At 36.1% G+C, this 24,468-nt stretch overlaps 1 protein-coding gene across 3 annotated transcripts in view; it reads right to left on the minus strand.

Annotated features, from left to right (window-relative positions):
• Nucleotides 1-24,468, minus strand: part of TBC1D31 (TBC1 domain family member 31) — a 64,419-nt gene that overhangs the window by 12,818 nt on the left and 27,133 nt on the right. For 2 of the 3 annotated variants that reach the window (XM_059901932.1, XM_059901930.1), the window contains 10 exons: nt 21,037-21,213; nt 16,695-16,774; nt 16,470-16,616; nt 15,998-16,131; nt 9,217-9,350; nt 8,724-8,903; nt 7,192-7,424; nt 6,771-6,923; nt 5,621-5,756; nt 1,342-1,434 (listed from right to left, as the gene is read on the minus strand). In XM_059901932.1, coding sequence (XP_059757915.1) covers nt 1,342-1,434; nt 5,621-5,756; nt 6,771-6,923; nt 7,192-7,424; nt 8,724-8,903; nt 9,217-9,350; nt 15,998-16,131; nt 16,470-16,616; nt 16,695-16,774; nt 21,037-21,213 — 1,467 coding nt within the window. The remainder of the gene's footprint in view (nt 1-1,341; nt 1,435-5,620; nt 5,757-6,770; nt 6,924-7,191; nt 7,425-8,723; nt 8,904-9,216; nt 9,351-15,997; nt 16,132-16,469; nt 16,617-16,694; nt 16,775-21,036; nt 21,214-24,468) is intronic. The other variant, XM_059901931.1, reaches the window with a different exon arrangement.

Raw genomic sequence — 24,468 nt, forward strand, 5'->3', positions numbered from 1 at the left:
AGATGCTTGATATTAGTCATCAGGTAAACAACAAATGCTAATTGAGGAACATTCTACAATATATCTGGCCTATATACTTCAAAAGTATAAATGTCATAAAATATAAAGACAAGACTCAGGAATGGTTCCAACTTAAAGGAGAATAAGGAGACATGACAACTGAAACAAATGGATTAGCTTAGATTTTCTTTTGCTATAAAAGACATTTTTAGGACAACTGATAAATGTGAATACGGTTTATACAACAGATAATAATATGTTAATTTGCTGATTTTGATAATTGTACTGTGATTATGTAATAAGGATTCCTTGTAGAAAATATACAATGAAGTATTCAGGGGTAAAAGAGCATCACGTCTGCAACTTACTCAAATAGCTCAGGAAAAAAATGTGTGTGTGTATAGACAGAAAGAGAAGGATAATGCAAATTTAGCAAAATGTTAGTATTTGAGAATCTGAGAGAAAAACACTTTGAAATTTTTAGTATTTTTCTTGCCAATTTTCTGTTAATTCTGAAATCATGCCCCCAGGGCCACCACTCCACCTCCCCCGCAGAAAAGATAGTAAAAAATAACCTCAAGCTTAGTTCAAATGAATGAATTCTAATTCAAAATCATAGGAGACTTAGTGTAAATTCCTGGGGCTCAGATTTAGAAAAAGTTCAGTGTAGAAACTTAAAGTGTTGTAGTTATGAATGGATGCTATGTTTTAAATCTTATTTAATGTGAGCAACAATCATATGCATGTTACCTGTTAGGTATTTGTAGTTATCGCTAATTTCAAACAGTCTGACTTTTAAGAGGGCTGAAGGAAGTGAAAACACGGTTTCAACATTAAATAAATGAGTAACATAATGCTTTTCCCCAACAAAAAATATCTACAGCAGTAACAAAGTTTCCTTTTCCAGTGTCTTGGAAACTGAATTATACACGCTAAAGTAGGTACTTGCTGATTTGATTCCAGAAGATTGAAATTTAGAGTGCTTTACAGTTCTTATCTGACTTAACCTTGTAGGATCTTTGTGAAGTACTGGGTTAATTTTGCAGTCACTATTACACAGATTTAAGAAAACTTAGTAAGTTAGTAAAAGATCCTGAGGCAAAATCTGGGGCTTACATCTGGTGCTTCAGACACTAGACTAAGTTGTTAAGAGAAACATGAATTAAAGAATTACAACAAACTGTGCATTCAGACATTCTGGCTACCTTACAATCCTGGATAACACTATACTCTTCTTGAAAAAAAACAAATAAAATGAACATTAAAAAACCTTGAATAAATTGTCTAAAAAGAGTTCATACAAACTCTGCTTTTCTTATATTGGAAATTGTTGATTTATACCTTCTCATAAAGTCTTTTTTGTGGTTCGAGTGCCACATGTCTCATTTCTAGGTCTTTGGCTGTGGCAGCAATTTCTCGATCTCTCATATGTACCTACGGCCAAATAACAAACTCTGAATACCAAAAATAATTTACAAAAATATTTTTTGTTTAATCGATTTAGTAATCTTGTAATATGAACAACCCGCTAAATGCATTTAAAATAATAGGTATTGGGTTTTTGAAACCAGAGTAATTGCCAATCTATTAACATTCACTGTGGAATCTAGAAATAATGTCTGAGTTAAAGTTAAGCATAATTTTCTAAAAAAGAAAACACAATTACCATATGCTCATCTGCCCAGACTGGGAGAACAGATGGCAGTTCTTTCCATATTACATTAGCCATATTATGAGTTAGAAAAACTTGAGCAATTTAAATTCACAGTGGATAAAAATATAAAATGTTTAATCTTATTCGATATAACATTTATTTAATGTTCTTTTTGATTAAACTTCTATACTTTTCTAAATTCGGTTTGGCAACTAGTAATTTCAAGTTAAAATGTACTGTGGACTGTTCAACCTGTATGTGCCCTGCTTGGACTTAGCCAATTTAAAGTTCACCTTTCTCAAAATTTGATTACTTGGGAGCTTTTCACTCCTATACACTAGAGGATTTGGATCAGGAACTCTTTAGATAGAGATTCCTGGGAACTGTCTTAAATACTTGGCTGCCTAAAATGCTCATTCTTTAGGAGTGAGAATAACATGATATGTGTTTCAGAACAAAAGAAAACAAACTATAACCCATGAGGCGTCTAACCTAATCATTTCATCCAACCAGTAAACGGTTAATGATTGCATTACTACTTACACGCCTAAGGCAAAATGTTAGATATTGTAGACAAACTATCAAATACATATAATCAGAGAAACAAACAGTAAAAATGAGAGTATAGTGGGATGTGCAAGGACATGCATCCAAGGAGTAAAAAAACCACGGACTGAAAACCAGTTCAACTTAAAGAGGTTCCTGAGAAAGCAGTTAGCTCAAAGGTGGGGACACTTGAGTTGATGAAGCAAGAGTAGTTATAATGCTAAGAGGTGGAGGAGACATTTGGCATAGCAAATAATGCTTTTTAGGAATTTCAATTACAGAAGCTCTTTTGCTCATGAATTTTCAGAGATACAAACAGCTATGTACCAGAGCAAAACAGATCAACTTTGCTTGCTACTAACAGATGTCTGTGTCACTTGTACGTGTCACTTTGGACTCAAGCAGTCTTTCCTGCTGGCGCCTGAATGATGAGTAGAGAAGTTTCTGCTATTTAGCAGGGTCAGAGCTCACGATCAGACCAGGGAGATGGAAGGGCAGGAGGCTGGAAGGGGAGGCAGAGGCCAGATCGTGCCACTGAAAGGACTTGGCAGGATTCTTTCACCAAAAAACTGCCTTCCACTATCTCAAGGGGGTTTGGAATAAAGAGACAGAGTTCTAAGCCTGAATTACTTTTGGAGAAGAACATAGATTTTCTAGAATAATGAATTATCAACCTCATTTACTAGATGAGATAGTTAAAAGAAATCATGGATTTTAAAAATCAATTTAAAATTAATTGGCTTTAAACAAAACAAAGTATTATCTCATGCTATAAAAGAGATAATAGATTATTAATATAGATGAATGAAAATCTTAAGAAAAATTTAAATATTTACTACTTTATCAAAAGCAAGTTTGAAACTCCTTAATTAGTTTACAAATTCAATGCAATCCTAATAAAAATTCCAGTAGGATGGGGGGATTCAGAGAGAGAGAGGGAGAGAGAAAATTTTCAAAGTCTATTTGAAATGATAAACATTTGAGAATACTGAAGAAAACTCTTTAAAAGGCACACTAATTGTGGTAATTAGGCCTACTAATTAGTAAAACATTACACAGGTGTTATTCAAACAGTGTGGTACTGGCTTAGGAATAGACAGCAAAGGAGATCAAGTTTATAAGGGAACTGAACATTTAATACCCATCAGCTGGCAAAATGACTGCTAATATTCAACAAATGCTGCTGGGAAAATTGACTGGCCTTTGGAAAGAAGTAAGCTTGGTTCCTAACTCATTCCTTACATTCAATTTTCAGACACATCAGGGGCTGGCAAACTTTTCCTGTAAAGGGTCTCAGAGTTAAATACTTTAGGCTTTGTGGGATGTAGTTTGTGTCAGCTATTCACCTCTGCCATTGTAGTGCGAAAGCAGCCAAAGAAATATGTAAACAAATAAGTGTGACCGTTTTCCAATAAAACTGTATTTATGGTCACTGAAATTTGAATTTCATATGTTTTAAAAAATTTAATTTTCATGTCATGTATTATTATTCTTTGATTCCGATTTTTTTTAACCACTGAAAACGTTAAAACCATTGTAACTCACGAGCCTTACAAAACAGGTGGTGGGTCAGATTTGCTGGCACACAATAATCTGCTGACCCTTAGGGACTTCCCTGTGGCACAGTGGTTAAGAATCCGCCTGCCAATGCAGGGGACACGGGTTCGAGCCCTGGTCCGGGAAGACCCCACATGCCGTGGAGCAACTAAGCCTCTGTGCCGCAACTACTGAGCCCAAGCTCTAGAGCCCGCGAGCCACAACTACTGAGCTCGCATGCCACAACTACTGAAGCCTGTGTGCCTAGAGCCCATGCTCCACAACAAGAGAAGCCACCGCAATGAGAAGCCCGCGCACCGCAATGAAGAGTAGCCCCCGCTCGCCACAACTAGAGAAAGCCCGTGCGCAGGAACGAAGACCCAACGCAGCCATAAATAAATAAATAAATAAATTATTAAAAAGATAATCAAAGATTAAAAAAACAACAGAAAACTACAGAACTAGAAGAAAATAGGCATAAGTGGTAATATAACCTTAAATGGGAAGGTTAATAAACATGACAGAAAACCTAGAAGTCATAAAAAACTAATGAAGTTGGTTATCCAAAAATTAAAATATTTTACATGATGAAAAAAAGACACTGCAAACATTCTTAGAGTCAAACACAGACTGAGCAAAACATTCTCAACAGACAAAAGGATTAATGCCCTGACCCTATGCTGTGAGGCAACCACTATAGCCACATATAACTGTTGGGTCACTTAAAATGTGATTAGTCCTAATTGAGGTGTGCTACAAGTATAAACTGACTACTAGATTTCAAAGACTTAGTACAAACAAAAGGTAAAACATCTCAATGACAATGTATACTAATTACATACTGCAAAGATAATTTCAAATATACTGAGTTAAATATTATTAAAGTTAATTTCACCTGTTTCTTCTTACTTTTTAATGTGGCATTAGAAAACTTAAAATTACCCATGTGGCTCACATCATATTTCTATTGGACACTGCTGCCCCAAATGATAAAAGAGCCTGTGTAAATTGGTAAGAAAAAGAGTAACTTGGTAGAAAAATGGAGAAACGATTTAGATATGCAATTTTTAGTTCTACAAATGAAGATACATAAATGAAGAGACAGTTAACATCACTAGCAAAAAAACAAAAAAAAAACAAAACCATTTTTCACCTATCACCTATCAGACTGGCAAATATTAAGACTGATGCACTCCAAATTGACTAGGGTATCGGTACTCTTATATTCTTAAAATACCTAAGTGGATTCATTTTTGGAGGACAATCTGGCATACCTTGGAATTTATTCAACAAAAATATGTGTGCAACTACTCAAAGATTTGTACCGAGAATGTACAATCTAGCAGTGTTTCGTACAGCAGAATACTGCAAACAACCTAAATGTCCAACAGCAAAGGATTAGTTAAGTAAACTATGACACGTCCATATAATGGAATACTATGCAACCATAAAAAACGAGAAAGATATATAACCATTTTAAAATAATTTATCTCTGGGGATGAAATGAGAGAAGAGTGGAGAAGGTCCATTTTAACTCCATATATTTTATAATGGAAATCTTTTTAGACTAGTGATGTGTAAATTTTTATATTAAAAAGGAGCATTTCCCTTCATAATTAACTTCATGGTTCTCTAAAAGAACAGTCATCAAGGACACTCATCAACTTGACTCATTTTCCTGGCATTTCTAAAATATTTAACCATTAATGAAATATAAAAGAGAATAAGAATAGCTGGGGGCGGGGGGGGTGTGGAATTACATAAAACTAAAGGGGCTATTTAGTATCCCTTGTGAACTCTAGGAATAATATTTAACTTGAAGGTGTTCGTTACATTTAAATGAGAGTTAATGGAGATAATGTATGAGAACTAAGAATAATAAACCTTTCTCTCAATTTCATCATCCAGTCTTCTTAGCTCCATTTCACGCTGATCTTGCTGAGGCTGCAGAAGACGCCTTCTTGCAGCATCTTGTAAGTGCACTTCCTTTACTTTCAACTCTCTTTTCACAGCAGCTAGTCTTAAACACAAAATACATCAAGAAGAATAAATAAAATCATTTCCCAATATATATTTAAATGGAAAAATACTATGTTTCACAACAATGAAAGGCCTGCCACCGATTTTGGTCCGCTTTCCCAATTCAACTGGTGCCATCATAACATGGGTTTTTATAATATAGACATGAAAATGCTCAATTACAAAACAAGCCTGCATTCATGAAAATGACAAGTCCACATGCAATTGGCTATTTCTTCATACTCAGAAATTCTCTTTAACAGGTCTACTACTCAGATCACCTCAATACAATTAATATCCTTTATCTGAGAAAAGAAGGCCCCAAAATACTCCGATGTTACCAAAGATTATGTATGCTTATTCTTTTCGAATTTTAGAAGGCTAATGGCTCAGTTCAGTAATTTTTTTTTAACTCACACCAGAAATCTGTTTCATAAAGTCCTATCCAAAAATAAGAATCAACAAACACAGAAGTGATTTTCCCAACAATCAGCCTTAGTCTCAATGCTTATCCCATAATCTTAACTAATTTAAACATTTTGCCTTATTAACGTATTATTCAATAAGCATTTAATACTTCTTTCTCTGTCCTCCAAAGTATGAAATGCACAATGAGAATCATTTTATGTTTCATTTTCAGGTCACACAGATACGTTTAAAACACAATTTAAAAAATTATACTCCACTAAAGACAATTTACCCAGCACTGTGTTGCAAGGCACTTCTGCCCACTGTAAAAGGTACCTTAGATCTTGTATTACTTCTGAATAATCAGAGCACGTTATATTATACTCAGTGTAGCTTTAGAATTACATTTTACTATATGCCAATTTTTTGAAAAATGTATTATAATTTCTTTTTATTAGCTTAAACATTTGTGTAATGGAAATAGCAGAGCTGGGTAATACTATATAAAGTGAAACTATATAATTATATATAATTTCACAATAATGAAAGAAATAAAAATTATTAAAATAACTCAGATGTCCAGCTTTTTTCAAAGTGTTAAACATACTTCTGTCTTTGCTGTATCATCTTCTCCTCCTCTTGTAAGAGCATTTCTCTCCTTGTTTCTTCAGCTTTACGAAGCAGTTCCTGTGTTTGGTACCAACCTTCATCTTCAACTCTTTGCTGGTCTACTTCAGCTTGCATGTCTTCAACTACCTGCCTAGAGTACATAATATTTATTATTATAACAAAACGCAAATGAGAAAACTGAGTAATTTAAGTCCAAGAACAACCAAAACTCAAAATGTATATACCTGATTAACATGTAATTGTTTTACTTCCATATGCAAGAATATCTTTAAAGATATTTCCATCCTTCAAACTCTAATTTTATACAACTTAATAATTTACATGTCTTTTTCATAAAAATTTTGTTTATATTTATAATAGATTTTGTTTTTATCAAAGAACAACCATTCCATGATTACCTCTCTCTTAAGGAATCCAATTGATCATTCCTTATTCTTTCTCGTTCCTGTGTCTGATAGTCCACAATAAACTTTGGATGTTGATTAAATACTGGGTATTGCCCTTTTGTCAGTGCCACAAAAACATCAAGCATGCTGTCTGGATGAATATCAGCGGGCGTGGTATCCATGAGGCGATAAACTTCTCTAATTACAGCACTTATATCCAGGTTATTCCGATGGTGAAAAAAAAACTGTAAGAAAACTTCGTGTTTAAATTGAGATTTACCTAGTAAAGCAATTAAGGCAGAACTAAAACGAGTTTAAACATGTAAATGTGAATTTATCTTTAAGAGGATTTTTTTTTTGCCAATTCACTGAAGCGTTTCGTAACCCAAGTTTTAAAATGAAGATCCAGTTTCATATTTTACAAAATAAATTTATACAACCATATTATGAAATTTTGAAAGAAAACTTTTAAAATTTTAACTCAAAATGAAGGCTTCCTTTATAATAGAAGACTGCTTCGACAATGAAATAAAGTCTTCTACTGGAATTTTTTTTCTTCAAAATCCAAAATAAGTAAATTCAAAACTAAATTAGCCTTTAAAAATAACCTTGGTTTTTAAAAAATATCTGACATGTTTCCACATTATCTTGTTCTGCTGGCAGATCCAAATTCTAATATATATACACACATACATACGTATATGTACGCATCTTGTGATCATGAAGTAAAAATGAAGTTTAATTTGATAGGAACCACAGAATAAGTAACAAACAAACAAAATCAACTTAATTCATCCTGTTACCAAAAGAACCTCTCCCTTTAAAAACTACCTCTAGGGGCTTCCCTGGTGGCGCAGTGGTTGAGAATCTGCCTGCCAATGCAGGGGACACGGGTTCGAGCCCTGGTCTGGGAAGATTCCACATGCCGCGGAGCAACTGGGCCCGTGAGCCACAACTACTGAGCCTGCGCGTCTGGAGCCTGTGCTCCGCAACGGGAGAGGCCACGATGGTGAGAGGCCCGCGCACCGCGATGAAGAGTGGCCCCCACTTGCCGCAACTAGAGAAACCCCTCGCACAGAAACGAAGACCCAACACAGCCAAAAATAAATAAATAAATAAAATTTAAAAAAAACAACAAACGACCTCTAATGCTTTCTTTCAGTCACTGTCCTCAAAATTCTCATAGTTACCATTCTGCATGTGTAATAAGCATCCAGATTATCACAGACCAGTTGGGTCACTGATAAGATCATGCACAGAATAAACAACTACCCAATTGTTAAACATCCTTTAAATAGGCAAAAAGCACACAACTCCAATAGTATCATGATTCTTCTCTGAAGCTGTGATTTTAGGACTAGCAGTCAAGCTATAACTGACTACAGCTCCGTGAGGGCCAGGATGCAGAGCTATAACTTACTCTCTGCTGTAGTCTTACCACCGGGCACCAGGACCTGACATACAGTAGGTACTCAATAATAAATGGATTTTTAATGGAAATAAATGAAATTTGAGAACCACTACTTAAGAACAAGGATATGTACCTCAAAATCATCTTTAAGATTACAGGTGAGCAAAGGCGCTCTAGAACATATGTTGTAGGCCACAACAGTCATCAGGAGGAACGAAGGATGGTTGGAAAAGACATTATCGAATAATTTTAGCCACTCCTCTCTTGTCAGTACTTCCGAGAACACAGTTTCAAGAAGAGGCCATGCATACAGCTAAAATAAATAGGAAAAAATGTATTAGTTCTTGAGGGAAAAGTCATAACAGCCATTGGTAATATGCTCGTTTGGTTTAGATACTAAAATCATTATATTAAGAACATAATTATGAAAAGAACTACCCTAATTTGGGCTCTTCTTTACAGACTTTCAGGAAAGCAGTTTAATGAAGAAAAAAAATGGAATACTATTAAAAGTATAACAGTAGTATGTTTATTATATTCTTTCAAGAAAATACTGTCTTATTTATACCAGAACCAACGTTAGCTTCCAAAATAAGTTGTTATTCTAAAAACCTTACATTTCTTACCTGGGAAGTTATATCATGATTTATGAAGTGTTGCAGGAGTTCCTTGTCATGAAATGCCAAAACATTTTCTATCATACTAAGAATATTGATAGGAGGATTAGGAAAATATTCAAACCAGTGTTGACACCAATTGACTATGAAGAAAAAAATTGAAAATTTACCTTTACCTTTCTATATCATCAAAGAGCTTTACAGTTCTTAAATGTATCCACTCTTTATATCCTCAACATGCCCATTAATAAAGAAAACATAACTCTTTAAATTCTAGAACAATAGATTTTAAAACTCCATCATGTTACCGTAGTATTTTAGGTTTATAGAAATATTCCCGTTTCTTCAGAGCAGTCAATGAGAAAGTATCAACTAAAACAAACAAACCTTCCCAAAGTATTCCTGATGGTAGCTATAAGGCTCTGGTTCCTGCTGGCTTGTGTGCTGCATGTATTTAGATTTCTCCTGGTTAACAAAATGACCCTCCTAAAAAAGGTCCCTATTTAAGTCTTTGATAAAATGTGATCAATGTTAAATGGCAATCTCCTCAAATCTACTAGAATTCATACCTAATTAAAGAGTCCCATTTCTAGGAAAAGAGTGTTCTATAGTCATGGTAACAGGCAGTCACCAGGACTGGTTTTAAATCTAACTGATGAATGACAACTTGTTTCAGTAAACTTGACTTTGAAAACCAATCAGTGACAGCCACAGCAGTGTCCTCTGAAAGTCAGCCAATAGAAAGCAGAATCCATTCCACTGAAGAGGCTTCTAAGACTGACTTTAACTCACTCTCAGTTAGTAACCAGCACAACCCCCAAAACATTCTTTTCCAAAAACCCTAGTAAGATGATCAGTTTCATTGCTCAGTGAACCTATGTCTAACCACCACAACTTTCCGTAATTATTAAATTCAGATTTTTTATTTTAAATACTGAGCTGGGGTTTCATGTTTTGACAATAAGATCTTTCTCAAATTAGCAAATGGTCTGATCAGAATATTGGATTACATATGGTTTATTCCATTATTTCATTTATTAGTTAAGTATTTAGATTTGAGTTAATAATTAAGTCATAAATAAAATCTTGCATAGACTAAGCTTTAAAAGAAACATTTCAGCTTCTTTAACTGCTGCTCTTAATAAGTTAACTTTAACAGAAAAATCCAACCTCTCCTAAGTAAGTAACTATGATGTCCCAGACACTGCTAGTTTTGGGAATTTTAAAACACCACATACATACACAAAGCCCTCTTATATTTAATCTTTATCAACAGAACAACTGTTTTCAATTAAGCAAGAGGGAAACACTGTTTTATACAGTAAATGTCTCCTCTTGTATTCTGCTAGGTGCCACCACACAGAAGTATGGGTAGAGGACCTAGAGACAGAATTGACTGAGAGCAGAATAAAGAGAAATGATCATCACGTGGAGGTCCTTCACTAAACCTGAAGAATTTCCTCCTGGTTATAAGAGGAACTCTAAAGAGTGCTTAAAAATGACTTTTATAAACGTATTCCAAATTATACATAGAAGTAACTATATTCCTTCACAATTTCTTCTTGGCCCCAACTAGACTGTAACCTGAAAGCCAAAACAATGGCTTATCCCAAAGCAGGGCTAAGATTTAGTTGAAGCTCAGTTTATTGAATAAAACTAGTTTGAGACCCTTGATGAAAATGCATAGCTACTCATGCTGACTGTCATGGATCTTTTAGATTTAGATCTCAGTTTTAGAAGAGAAAAATCAATTTCCTTAGTATATAACCATACGTAGCTATGTAACAAGATTTTACTGGAAGTAAAAGATATAGTTGTGCATGCCTACTCTAAATTAGATATAATCTGCTTTTTTTTCTTTCTTGTGGTAAAATATAATTTGCCATTTTAACCATTTTTAAGTGTACCATTCAGTGACATTAATTCTATTCACAATGTTCTGCAACCATCACTATTTCCAGAATCCTTTCCCAAACAGAAACTCTGTACCTATTCAGCATTAACTTCCCATTTCTACTTCCCCAGCCCTGGTAACCTCTAATCTACTTTCTGTGCCTATTTGAGAAATTTCACATAAATCTGTCCTTCTGTGTCTAGCTTATTTCACTAAACATGTTTCCAAGGTTCATCCATGTTGTAGCAGGCGTCAGAATGTCATTGCTTTTTATGGCTGAATAATATTCCACTGTATATATATACAGATATGGTTTCTCCATTCATCTGTTAATGGATATTTGAGTTGTTTCCATCTTTTGGCTATTGGGAATAATGCTCCACAAACATATTTGTATACAAGTATCTATTTGAGTCTCTGTTTTCAATTTTTGGAGGGATATCCCTAGGAGTACAACTGTGGGGTTATATGGTAATTCTATGTTTAAGTTTTTGAGGAACCACCAAATTGTTTTGCACAGTGACTGCACCATTTTACATTTCTCTCAGCAATGTACAAAGGTTACAATTTTTCCACATCCTTGCCAACACTTATTTTCTTTTAAATTACAGCCATCCTAGTAGGTGTGAAGTGGTGTCTCGCTGTGGTTTTGATCTGCATTTCCCTAATGACTAACGATCCTGAACATCTTTTCATGGGCTCAGTAGCTCATCTGTACATCTTCTTTGGAGAAACATCCATTCAAGCCCTTGCCCATTTTTAAATTGGATTGTTCACCTTTTGTTCTTGTTTCTTTTCCTTTTAAAACTCTTAGTGTTACTGACAGGGTAAACTAGTACAACCCTTTAGTGGAATCAATTAGAATATTCATATTTTATGACCTAATGATACCAATTCTGGGACTCTAACCAAAAGAAATTATCATAAATTTATGAATGTGAAGCTAGTCACAACATTGTTACTTTTAATACATAAAAATTAGGAACAACCTAAATGTCCAACAGTAAAACATTAAACTAGACCATGTACATTATAGAATATTACAATAAACAATAAAATGTTCACAAAGTGTATACAAATAAGATAAATGTATATATCATATGAAATGAAAGTAGTATAATTATAAAAATAAAAAACCCTAAAAGTCTAACAGTTGGGGGATACATTATGGTATAACTATAAGATGAAATTTATATAGGCAATAAATTATATTTTTTAAGATATTTAATGATTTAGGGAAATGCTCTTATAAGAAATTCATTAATATATTATCAAGATTGTTTCTGAGGAAGAGGAGTATTAATGAATTTTCTTTTCTTTTGTATATTTTCCTATATTTTCTCCAATGATTGGTAAAAACTTATTAAAGCAAATACAGCATAATAAAATGAACTAAAATCTGTAAAGAGAAGTAAACTAAAATATTCACAATATGTATGCTGGGATCTTTTTATTTCTACTTTTCAGAATTTTATTGTTATAGTTAAGTGCTTATCTCCTTTGTACAAGAAAAATACATACAAAAATGGTTATTTTTGTTAAGCCAGTGTTGGTTTAATTTGGATCCAGTTTATTAACCATTTAGCTGATTTTACTAATACGAAAAAAAAATGACTCACTTTTTAGTGTAGATGATAATGATGAAGCAGTAACACAATGGGTTCTGTGTTATAGGTTCTATAGGGAGTACAGCTATAGGTTCTGAGTGCCTGGGTTCAAATCCTTATTCTGTCATTAACCTAATCATGGAACTTAAGCTCTCTGTGCCTCAGTTTCCTCAACTATAAAAAGGGAATAATAGAGAGCCTCCCATCAAGCCTCTTAGATAGCCTCAACCACCAGAGGGCAGACAGCAGAAGCAAGAAAAACTACAATCCTGCAGCCTGTGGACCAAAAACCACAGTTACAGAAAGATAGACAAGATGAAAAGGCAGAGGGCTATGTACCAGATGAAGGAACAAGAAAAAACCCCAGAAAAACAACTAAATGAAGTGGAGATAGGCAACCTTCCAGAAAAAGAATTCAGAATAATGATAGTGAAGATGATCCAGGACCTTGGAATAAGAATGGAGGCAAAGATTGAGAAGATGCAAGAAATGATTAACAAAGACCTAGAAGAATTAAAGAACAAACAAACAGAGATGACCAATACAATAACTGAAATGAAAACTACACTAGAAAGAATCAATAGCAGAATAACTGAGGCAGAAGAACGGATAAGTGACCTGGAAGACAGAATGGTGGAATTCACTGCTGCGGAACAGACTAAAGAAAAAAGAATGAAAAGAAATGAAGACAGGGCTTCCCTGGTGGCGCAGGGGTTAAGAATCCGCCTGCCAATGCAGGGAACAGAGGTTCGAGCCCTGGCCTGGGAAGATCCCACATGCCGCGGAGCAACTAAGCCTGTGCGCCACAGCTACTGAGCCTGTGCTCTAGAGCCCGCGAGCCACAACTACTGAAGCCTGTGTGCCACAACTACTGAAGCCCGTGCGCCTAAAGCCCGTGCTCTGCAACAAGAGAAGCCACTGCAATGAGAAGCCCACGCACCGCAACGAAGAGTAGCCCCCACTCGCCACAGCTAGAGAAAGCCCGCGTGCAGCAACGAAGACCAAAGGCAGCCAAAAATAATAAATAAATTAAAAAAAAAAAAAAAAAGAAATGAAGACAGCCTAAGAGACCTCTGGGACAACATTAAACGCAACAACATTCACATTATAGGGGTCCCAGAAGGAGAAGAGAGAAAGGACCAGAGAAAATATTTGAAGAGATTATAGTCGAAAACTTCCCTAACATGGGAAAGGAAATAGCCACCCAAGTCCAGGAAGCGCAGAGAGTCCCATACAGAATAAACCCAAGGAGAAACACGCCGAGACACATAGTAATCAAAGTGGCAAAAATTAAAGACAAAGAAAAATTATTGAAAGCAGCAAGGGAAAAACCACAAATAACATACAAGGGAACTCCCATAAGGTTAACAGCTGATTTCTCAGCAGAAACTCTGCAAGCCAGAAGGGAGTGGCATGATATACTTAAAGTGATGAAAGGGAAGAACCTACAACCAAGATTACTCTACCCGGCAAGGATCTCATTTAGATTCGATGGAGAAATCAAAAGCTTTACAGACAAGCAAAAGCTAAGAGAATTCAGCACCACCAAACCAGCTCTACAACAAATGCTAAAGGAACTTCTCTAAGTGGGAAACACAAGAGAAGAAAAGGACTACAAAAACAAACCCAAAACAATTAAGAAAATGGTCATAGGAACATACATATCGATAATTACCTTAAACGTGAATGGATTAAATGCCCCAACCAAAAGACATAGACTGGCTGAATGGATACAAAAACAAGACCCATATATATGCTGTCTACAAGAGACCCACTTTAGACCTAGGGACACATACAGACTGAAAGTGAGGGGATGGAAAAAGATATTCCATGCAAATGGAAATCAAAAGAAAGCTGGAGTAGCTATACTCATATCAGATAAAATAGACTTTAAAATAAAGAATGTTACAAGAGACAAGGAAGGACACTACATAATGATCAAGGGATCAATCCAAGAAGAAGATATAACAATTATAAATATATATGCACCCAACATAGGAGCACCTCAATACATAAGGCAACTGCTAACAGCTATAAAAGAGGAAATTGACAGTAACACAATAATAGTGGGGGACTTTAACACCTCACTTACACCAATGGACAGATCATCCAAAATGAAAATAAATAAGGAAACAGAAGCTTTAAATGACACAATAGACCAGATAGATTTAATTGATATATATAGGACATTCCATCCAAAAACAGCAGATTACATGTTCTTCTCAAGTGCGCACGGAACATTCTCCAGGATAGATCACATCTTGGGTCACAAATCAAGCCTCAGTAAATTTAAGAAAATTGAAATCATATCAAGCATCTTTTCTGACCACAACGCTATGAGATTAGAAATGAATTATGGGGAAAAAAACGTAACAAAGACAAACACATGGAGGCTAAACAATACGTTACTAAATAACCAAGAGATCACTGAAGAAATCAAAGAGGAAATAAAAAAATACCTAGAGACAAATGACAATGAAAACACGACGACCAAAACCTATGGGATGCAGCAAAAGCAGTTCTAAGAGGGAAGTTTATAGCTATACAAGCCTACCTAAAGAAACAAGAAAAATCTCAAGTAAACAATCTAACCTTACACCTAAAGAAACTAGAGAAAGAAGAACAAACAAAACCCAAAGTTAGCAGAAGGAAAGAAATCATAAAGATCAGAGCAGAAATAAATGAAATAGAAACAAAGAAAACAATAGCAAAGATCAATAAAACTAAAAGTTGGTTCTTTGAGAAGATAAACAAAATTGGTAAGCCATTAGCCAGACTCATCAAGAAAAAGAGGGAGAGGACTCAAAAAAAAAAAAAAAAAAAAAAGGGAATAATAATATATAACACCTAACTCACAGGACTGCTGTAAGGTTAAATGAGTTAATAAAGGCAAAACACTTAGGATGGTACCTGGTACACAGAAAGCTCTCATTAAATGTTAGCTATGGATGATGAGAATGGGGGTAACCGCCAACACCTGCCACATTAGGAATCGTGTGCTAAATGCTTTACATACTTACTGCAGTCTTATGAATAATAACTGACTTTCAAGAAGTGAAACATCTGCTTCCTTCTTACTAACAAAATGTAGCCGGTAACAGTACCTTCTAAAATGCAACCATCCAAACTTCATTGTAAGCAAAAAGTTTTATTTATGTATAAATGTCCAAACTCTCCATTTTATGCTCTATGTCTGACTGTCTCACACTAGAATTGTTAAATGTTGCAAAGGTATCAGGAAAATGTATAAGTATCTACTCTTGGTTTCATTATTTACTTATTTACTTACTTAAAAGAGTAGCAACAACTTCAAAACAGATGAGCTGGTTGTTCTGGAATAATTTTACAAATGGAAATGCCAGAAGTGGAAGATACGGTGTGTCACTAAAGATGGCGGACCAGTGAGCTAATGTGGAGAGGGTTCTGTGAATAAAATAAGGAAAGACCAGAAAAGCTTGTTAAAATTTATTTGAATAAATACAATTCACATGATGAAAAATGATACAGAAGGTAAATTTGGTGAAATTTGGGTGTGTCTATTTTCCCATGATTAGACTGAGGTTGTAAGTTTTTGGCAAGAATACCACAAAAGTGATGTGCAACACATTGATAGGATTTATTACTGGTGATTTTAAATTTGATTACTTGGTTAAGGAGGTGTCTGCTAAGTTTCTCTACTATGAAATCACTATTTTCCCATTTGTAATTAATAAATATCTTGGGGGAGATACACATTGCTGCAAAATACTGAACATACATACCTCTGTAATACTCTGAGTAGTTTCCTACTTTTGATGGGGTATTTCTTCTGAAGGTTGAGAAATGCCACATGAATACCTTTATCTATAAGGTTACTAAATGCAGTATGATTTTCAGGCAGCTGTAGCAGAGAGCGCCAAATGAACATTCTGAAATTAAAACATAATTTTAACCAAGAAAAATTGGGGGAATAAGATTGATTTAACATGCAAGAATTTAAATTTTACCTGTATTTCGTTGGATATTCACCATAGCCTTTTAATAGGATTTGTAAACGCTTTTTGTTTAATCCATCTGAAAACTCATTCTGTAAAGAAAAAAAATAGTATCAATAAGTGACATAATCTTAAAACTGAAAAGGTAATCTAGTCCACAGTGGCTTTCCAACTTTGGAACACAATACACAGTAAAAAATATTTTATATCATGGGACTCTCCACACACACACACTCAATATCTTTCTCTCTCTTGAGTATGCATATACACAGCAGATAAAGTTTATGACATATTTTTTTACCCTGTAATAGGGTTTGACAAACTTTTGCTGTCAAAGGTCAGAGAGTAAATATTTTAGGCTTTGTGGGTCAAGAGGCAGAATCAAGCATATTATGCAGGTACTTATATAACCATTTAAAATGCAATCATTTAAAAATATAAAAATCATCCTTAGCTTGAGTAGCCAGATTGGGCCCATGGGCTGTCATTTGTCAATCCCTGTAGCAAGAGCAATGCATTTGGATATTTTCTTCCTCTCTTGCTCCTTCCATCTTTTTTTTTTTTTTGCACTTTTAACTTTTAAGTCAATTTTTATCTTAATGGAAAAACATTTTATAGATTTTAGGATCATAAAGCCATTTTCATAGATTATCTCGTTTAAGCCTAACAACTGTATGAAACAGATGAGACGTTTTGTCTTCCTTTGAGAAAATGGGAAGGTCAGAGAAGTTCAGCAACTTGCTCAAGATCACAAATCTGTTGAGTCTTTGCTCAAGACTCAAAGCCACATTTTCTGACTTAGTTCAGTGCTCTTTTCACCACATAAGAAACAGGTAATCAAAGTGTAAGAGGGAGGTGAGGGACAGCCCAAGATGATGGTGAATGAAGATCCCCGTTTGAGAGCCAAATACCAGACATCAAGGGCAACTAGCCCAGACTGGAGCAATGCGATCCATAAAAGAGACACGTTCACTGCTGTCGTCACCAAGTCACCCACTGCCACTGAAGCCTCTTTAAACAAAGGTCAGAATGCCCAGGCGGATTGGCCTGAGTTTCATCTGCTTTTGTCTTCACCATGAGCTGATGAAGTTCCTACTTCCCTTTCTATGTCCTGATGCCGCGATTAGCTGAGGACAGGCATTTCACCCACACAAGTGCTCTACTTTGACCTACTCCTTAGAACTGGCTACGGGTTTTTCGAAGCCGCCCACTCCCGGACATATTTCTGTAGGGCTTCCAACTTTGATCCAGACCAAGGGCTGCCAGATGCCCTGACCGTGGTGTCACTTTTATTTCCCAGAAGTCAATCATCACCATGCCCACTAGTTTTCCCAGAAAAGGCTCCTGTGAACTCTCAGGAAAGCTGAAGCCAGACCATGTCTCAGAAACAGATTCAACTAATAGGGTCAATACCACCCAATCTTTACACAGCTAGGTTTGTGCCTGCTACTTAGTTTTTTAAAACTGAACAGTATTTTGTTTAGGGTTACATTGTAGAGGTGATAAAACTATAAGGAAAGCCAAGGACATAATGCAAAAGCGAGGACAATGGTTACATCTATGGGACAGGGAGAGAAATGCGATTGGGGACAAGCACACAAGGGACTTCAGAGCTACTGGTAATACTCTGTTTCTTCATGTGGATATGAACATGTCCAGAAAAGAGTTAACATGGCAGGTCTGCGACTGCTACCCTTAGAAAGGCCCACTAGAAGGCTGGCCCTTGTCTGGTGTCCAGATAACTGGATTTCGAGGAAGTTCCCACCATCTCCAGAACCAACAGGAGAGGCTCACTGTGCCTAAACTGTACACTGTGGTTTATGCTGAGCACCTGCTTTCCTTGTGGAGTCTGGAATTTTGAAAGGGTGCCTATAACCAGCCTCCAGTAAAAACCCTAGGCACTGAGTTTCTAATGAACTTCCCTGGTAGACAACACTTTACACATTCTTTTGAGGGAAGTTTCACATTTTAAAATTGCTTATAGAAGAAAAGAGGTTGTTAAAATTAATGTGAAAAATACCAACAGTTGGTAAGAATATGAAGCAACTAGAACCCTCAAATACCTCTTGGTGGGAATATGGATTGTTTAAATCAACCACCTGGGAAACTATTTGACAGTATTTACTAAAGCTGAACATATGCATAGCCCGTATGCCAGTAATTCCATTCCTAGGTTTATACCCAACAGAAACATGTCCTTATGTTCATCAAAGATGCCTTAGAATGTTCAGAGCAGCACCGTTTCTATTAGCAAAAAAACTAGAAAACTACCCAAATGCCTACCAATAGCAGAATGGATAAAGCATGGTTTATTCACACAACGGAATTCTATACAGCTGTGAGTGAATGGTTTACGACCACATGGATCTCTCCAACACACTGTTAAATGAAAGAAGCCAGAAACAAGAGAGTACCAACTGAATGATCCAATGAACATAAGTACAAAAAAGGCAGAACTAATCTACGGTGTTAAAAGGGAGGAGAGTAGTTATCCTTGGGGTAAGGGGGAAAGTGTCTGGACGGGAGCAGCAGAGGGGCTTCTAGGGTGCTGGGAATGGTCCATTTTTTGATCTGGGTGCTGATAACACAGGTGTATTCAGTCTGTAAAAATTTACTGAGCTGTGCATTTTTATGCATATGATTAACTGTCAATAAAAAGTTTTGAAAGTCCTTGAAAGTGTTAGCAGGTTGTCTATTAATGTTGATATTTTCTTTCAATTCCAAAGCAATATATGCTCTTTGCAGAAAATTAATACAAAAAATACATATAAAGAAGAGAATAAAACTGACTGAAATAGGTAATTCTACTACTATCAAAATTTTTATGCACATGCTCTGACTTAAAAATTCTACTTCTACAGATACGTTTGTTCAAATGTTCTAGGAATATCCACTGCATCACAGATTGTATTAATGTAAGACTGACGATACAACCTAAATGCCAGTCAGCAGAGTCCTAGTGAGATAAATTAAGGTATATCCATAAATGCAATACTATGCAAATATTTTTAAACTGTTGTAGCACTACATGCACTAATATAAACAGATATTCAATCTGTTAAGTGATAAGAGCAACTTATAAAACAGTGCTACAGTATGATTCCATTTATGTAAAAAAATTTTAAAAAGGTAACAGACGCAGATATACATATGTTTATACACAGAAAACTTCTGAAAGGATATCAACAATTATCTTTTCTTTAAATTTTATTTTATTGTTTTATTTTTGGCTGCGTTGGGTCTTTGTTGCTGTGCGTGGGCTTTCTCTAGTTGCGGCGAGCAGGGGCTACTCTTCGTTGTGGTGCGCGGGCTTCTCGTTGTGGTGGCTTCTCTTGTCATGGAGCACAGGCTTTAGGTGCACGGGCTTCAGTAGTTGTGGCACGTGGGCTCAGTAGTTGTGGTGCACGGGCTTAGTTGCTCCGCAGCATGTGGGATGTTCCCAGACCAGGGTTCAAACCCGTGTCCCCTGCATTGGCAGGTGGATTCTTAACCACTGCGCCACCAGGGAAGTCCCATCAACAACTATTAACAATGGTCACCTCTGGGGAGTGCAATGAAGAGTGGGCTAGGGCACAGGGAGGAAGAAAAGTATGCTTTTGTTCTTTTCCCTTTACAACCTTCTATACTAGCATTGTCTAACAGATAAGCAAGAGACAAATGTAATTTAAGTTTTCTTAAAAAATATAATTTAAGTTTCATGTTAAAAAAAGTCAAAAGCAGCAGGTAAAAATCAAATTTAATACATCTATTTAACCCAAGGTAATAAAAATATTATCATTTCAACATATAATTAGCATAAAATTATTAATTAATATGATATTGTACATTCTTTAGGGGTAGGAGATTAAGGGGTACAAACTACTATGTATAAAATAAAGAAGCTACAGGGATATATGGCACCGGGAATATAGCCAATATTTTATAATAACTTTAAGTGGAGTATAATCTATAAAAATACTGAATCACTATTTTGTACTAATATAATACTGTAAATCAACTACACTTCAATTTTAAAAAAGATATTTTACATTCTTTTGTTCATAATAAAATCTCAATATCTGATGTGTATTTCACACATATACCACATTGCAAATCAGATTAGCCACATGTGACTAGTGGCTAGCATATTGGACAGTGCAATTCTATACTGTTTTGACTTTTAAAAAAGAACCATAAACATGTATTAATTTTATATTAAAAAGTTTTAAAAGCATGTTATAATTTCAGTGGCAACTTACTTCTTTTCTATAATTTTCCTTTAATTCCTAAGAGAAGGAAGAATGATGATGGTCTAGAAATCATAAGACTTGTCTACAGCAGAGCCATGACAAACAAAAGTTTAATATAGTCTTACCTCTTTATTTTCAAAATTACCAGTCAGGTCTTGTTTTAATATGCTAGCTTGTATTTTGTTTTCCCTTGATTTTGCTGGCCGCTGTACTCTTCCTGATGTTACTTTCATCTTAAGATCACCAGAATTCACTTTCCTCTTAGGCAAATCTTCAATCACTTTCACTAAAGGGGGAGGTGGCTAAAAGGGGGGCGGGGGGGGGGGGAAATCCAGTGGTTATCCTTGGAAAATAGACCTGTTAACATATAATTTACGAAATGTATTTTGCTCCATTTAGTAATATGCCTGAATAGATATAATTATCCTTCAGGCAAAAAGTGTAAATAAAATGTCCAAGAATGTTTCCTTGTTGACTAACGAATCAAAGCAAATTTCTGCCAAATTCCTTTGAGGAACGTAATAAAGGTCATGATTAACAACAATAAACAGAATTAGTTATTCCTTGAAAGCTGGCCTTAATCATACCGTATCAATCCGTTTTCTACGCCTGTACGATAAAGTGAGTAGCAAGGCGGTAATCGGCTGCAGAGAAGACCCAGTTACACACAGGGCCCTCTAGAATGCGGAAAGAAGCTCCCTAATATTCTTTGGGCTCAAGTGAAATTTCTTTGAGGGAAACTGTCACATGACTTTCCTCTGCAAGCACGGGACCCCTGCCTTGTCCTTGGTTACACTGTCTAATCTACATGGAGATGGCTGTCAGTCCCTGACCGCATCAACAGCTTCAGAGGCAGGGCAGAAAGCGCGACTTAGATGCCAAACCCTCATTTTTATGGGGCTCATCAAACAGGAAAATAAGCCCCCAACAACTTCAATTTACTTAAGGTAAAATGATTCACTAAGACATTTTCTCTGTGAATAACACTCTCTTTGAAATAAAGAGATCTTCCTTGTTCAAAGAAAATAAGCAGATAAAATAGCTCAGGCTTTCTGAGTTCTAAATATGGTTCAAGTACAATGACTTTCACAGGGCGTTTTAAATGTTTGAGACCATTATTGCTGAATGTTCCCTTAGTAATTAGCCCAGATCCAGATCAAAGACAAGGTGGACTTGTGATTTTTAAATAATTTTTCTTGAAGCCAAAGTGCCAATTCCTTGCATATGAAAACAAGAACACAATATACCCCAAATGTCCAAATGAACATATTAGATTTCAGAAAAACAAATATTACACACATCACCCTGAATTCAAGCTGTCATGAAAGCCAGAACAGTGTGCTTCCATGATGATGTACAATGGAAATGAATCACCACTCTTCGGGAAAGCTCTTTGAAGCAGAAACCAAACTTTTCTGACCTCCTCCCCCTTCGTCCCCAAAAGAAATAAACAGAACAAAGCAAACATCTTGACTCTTTTTAAATAACAGACTATAAAAAGACTACTTTGAGGTTTCAAACAGAGATTTTTCTCACGTTGCCTTCAAAAGTTCAGGACTTCTGCTTTTGAAACCTGAAGCCTATTACCATAGACCAAGAAAATATTCCCTATTGTCAACTGCAGTATGTACGACACATAACACTGTAAAATGTATAGAGCAGGTAATATACATGGCATTGATATTGCATTTTTATTTGTTTTAAAATTATTTTGAAAAGTATTTGAAGTTTTAACTGCATCTATAAGGGTTTTTTAATAGTGTTTTTCTAGGATACATTGGTATTTATTCACTTCTAGAAAGAGTACAGGATAATACAAAATATAATAACAATAACTCTGACAAAAAAAAGTACAATGACCACTTACTCTATGATTTAATTCTTTACCTATGAAATGTAATTAATAGTGGTCTGATTTCTGAATATTGCCCATCTTTAATATCCCTGAACTATCTTCTAACCTCAGTCCATTCTTCTATATCTTTATTATAATATTTATTCTAGTGCCACATTTTTCATGGTTCTTCCATGAAGGAATCTCCCAGAAGTTGGAGCCTGAGATATGACCTGAATTGCCACACCTTAGGAGTGTTAAAACTTCAACACAGAAATAGGAATTAGCTTACTTATTATTAGCACAATACCAGAAATTCTCCAATGGCAAGAAAATAGGACTTGAAGGAATGAGACACGGGTAATAAGTTTTGCATAAACCTGGGCATTTTGTAGGCCTGGACTAGCACTGGTGGTGCTGGTAATCTGTCCAAAAAAAAAAAAATTTATCCTTCTTCTGTTATAAGCTAGATTTTCTGGTCAATATGACCTCAATTTGCTTAACAAATAACAGAGAGGAAGCCAATGACTCATGCTTACCTTGGTTTTTCTCAGATGTTTGTTTCTATTAATAACATTTATCTAGCTCTTATAAAATTCAGCTAGGCTAACAACTCTCATTAAGAATGAATAATGTGGGCTTCCCTGGTGGCACAGTGGTTAAGAATCCACCTGCCAATGCAGGGGACACAGGTTCGAGCCCTGGTCGGGGAAGATCCCACATGCCGCGAAGCAACTAAGCCCGTGCACCACAACTACTGAGCCTGTGCTCTAGAGGCCGCGAGCCACAACTACTGAAGCCCATGCGCCTAGAGCCCGTGCTCCGCAACAAGAGAAGCCAATGCACCGCAATGAAGAGTAGCCCCCGCTCACCGCAACTAGAGAAAGCCCACGTGCAGCAACAAAGACCCAATGCTGCCAAAAATAAATAAATAAAAATAAATTTAAAAAGTAAAAATAAAGACGCTCATTGACTGTACAGTGTTGATTCATTAGCATTGAACTCATGCCAACAGCACTGTAGCTCATTCCTGAATGAAGCTTATCTAACACACGTATGTTCTCCCTGAGACACCTCCCAGCCCTCTTGTGCTTAGGACACCAGACAGCACGTCAGCACTGTGCTTAGGGGACATTTTAAACAGCAAAATCACCAACAAAGGACTTCCCTCGTGGTGCAGTGGTTAAGAATCAGCCTGCCAGTGCAGGGGACACGGGTTCAAGCCCTGGTCAGGGAAGATCCCACATGCCGTGGAGCAACTAAGCCCGTGCGCCACAACTACTGAGTCTGCGCTCTAGAACCCATGAGCGTAGAGGCCGTGCTCCACAACAAGAGAAGCCACCACAGTGAGAAGCCCGTGCACTGCAACAAAGAGTAGCCCCCGCTCACCACAACTAGAGAAAGCCTGGGCAGCAACAAAGACCCAACGCAGCCAAAAAATAAATAATAAAAATAAAATAAATAATTAAAAAAAAAATCACCAACAAGAATGTGAAAAATGTGGCACTAAATAGACCACGAGAAGGACACTTGTTCCCATGGAGAGCTGAAATAAGAAGGCCGAGTGCTGCCTTGTCTGACCTCAGGGGGAACCTGCATGAAGGCAACTCCAATTTCTTGCTGCTCTGCGCATGCAAATGTCTGTGAATGTGCGTGATTTTAGAGTTGCAGATAAATTTTCACCAACAGACAAACTCACAATTATAGAATCCGTGAATCATGT

This window comes from Balaenoptera ricei, chromosome 17 (assembly GCF_028023285.1).
Source record: "Balaenoptera ricei isolate mBalRic1 chromosome 17, mBalRic1.hap2, whole genome shotgun sequence".
NCBI classification, from domain to species: domain Eukaryota; kingdom Metazoa; phylum Chordata; class Mammalia; order Artiodactyla; family Balaenopteridae; genus Balaenoptera; species Balaenoptera ricei.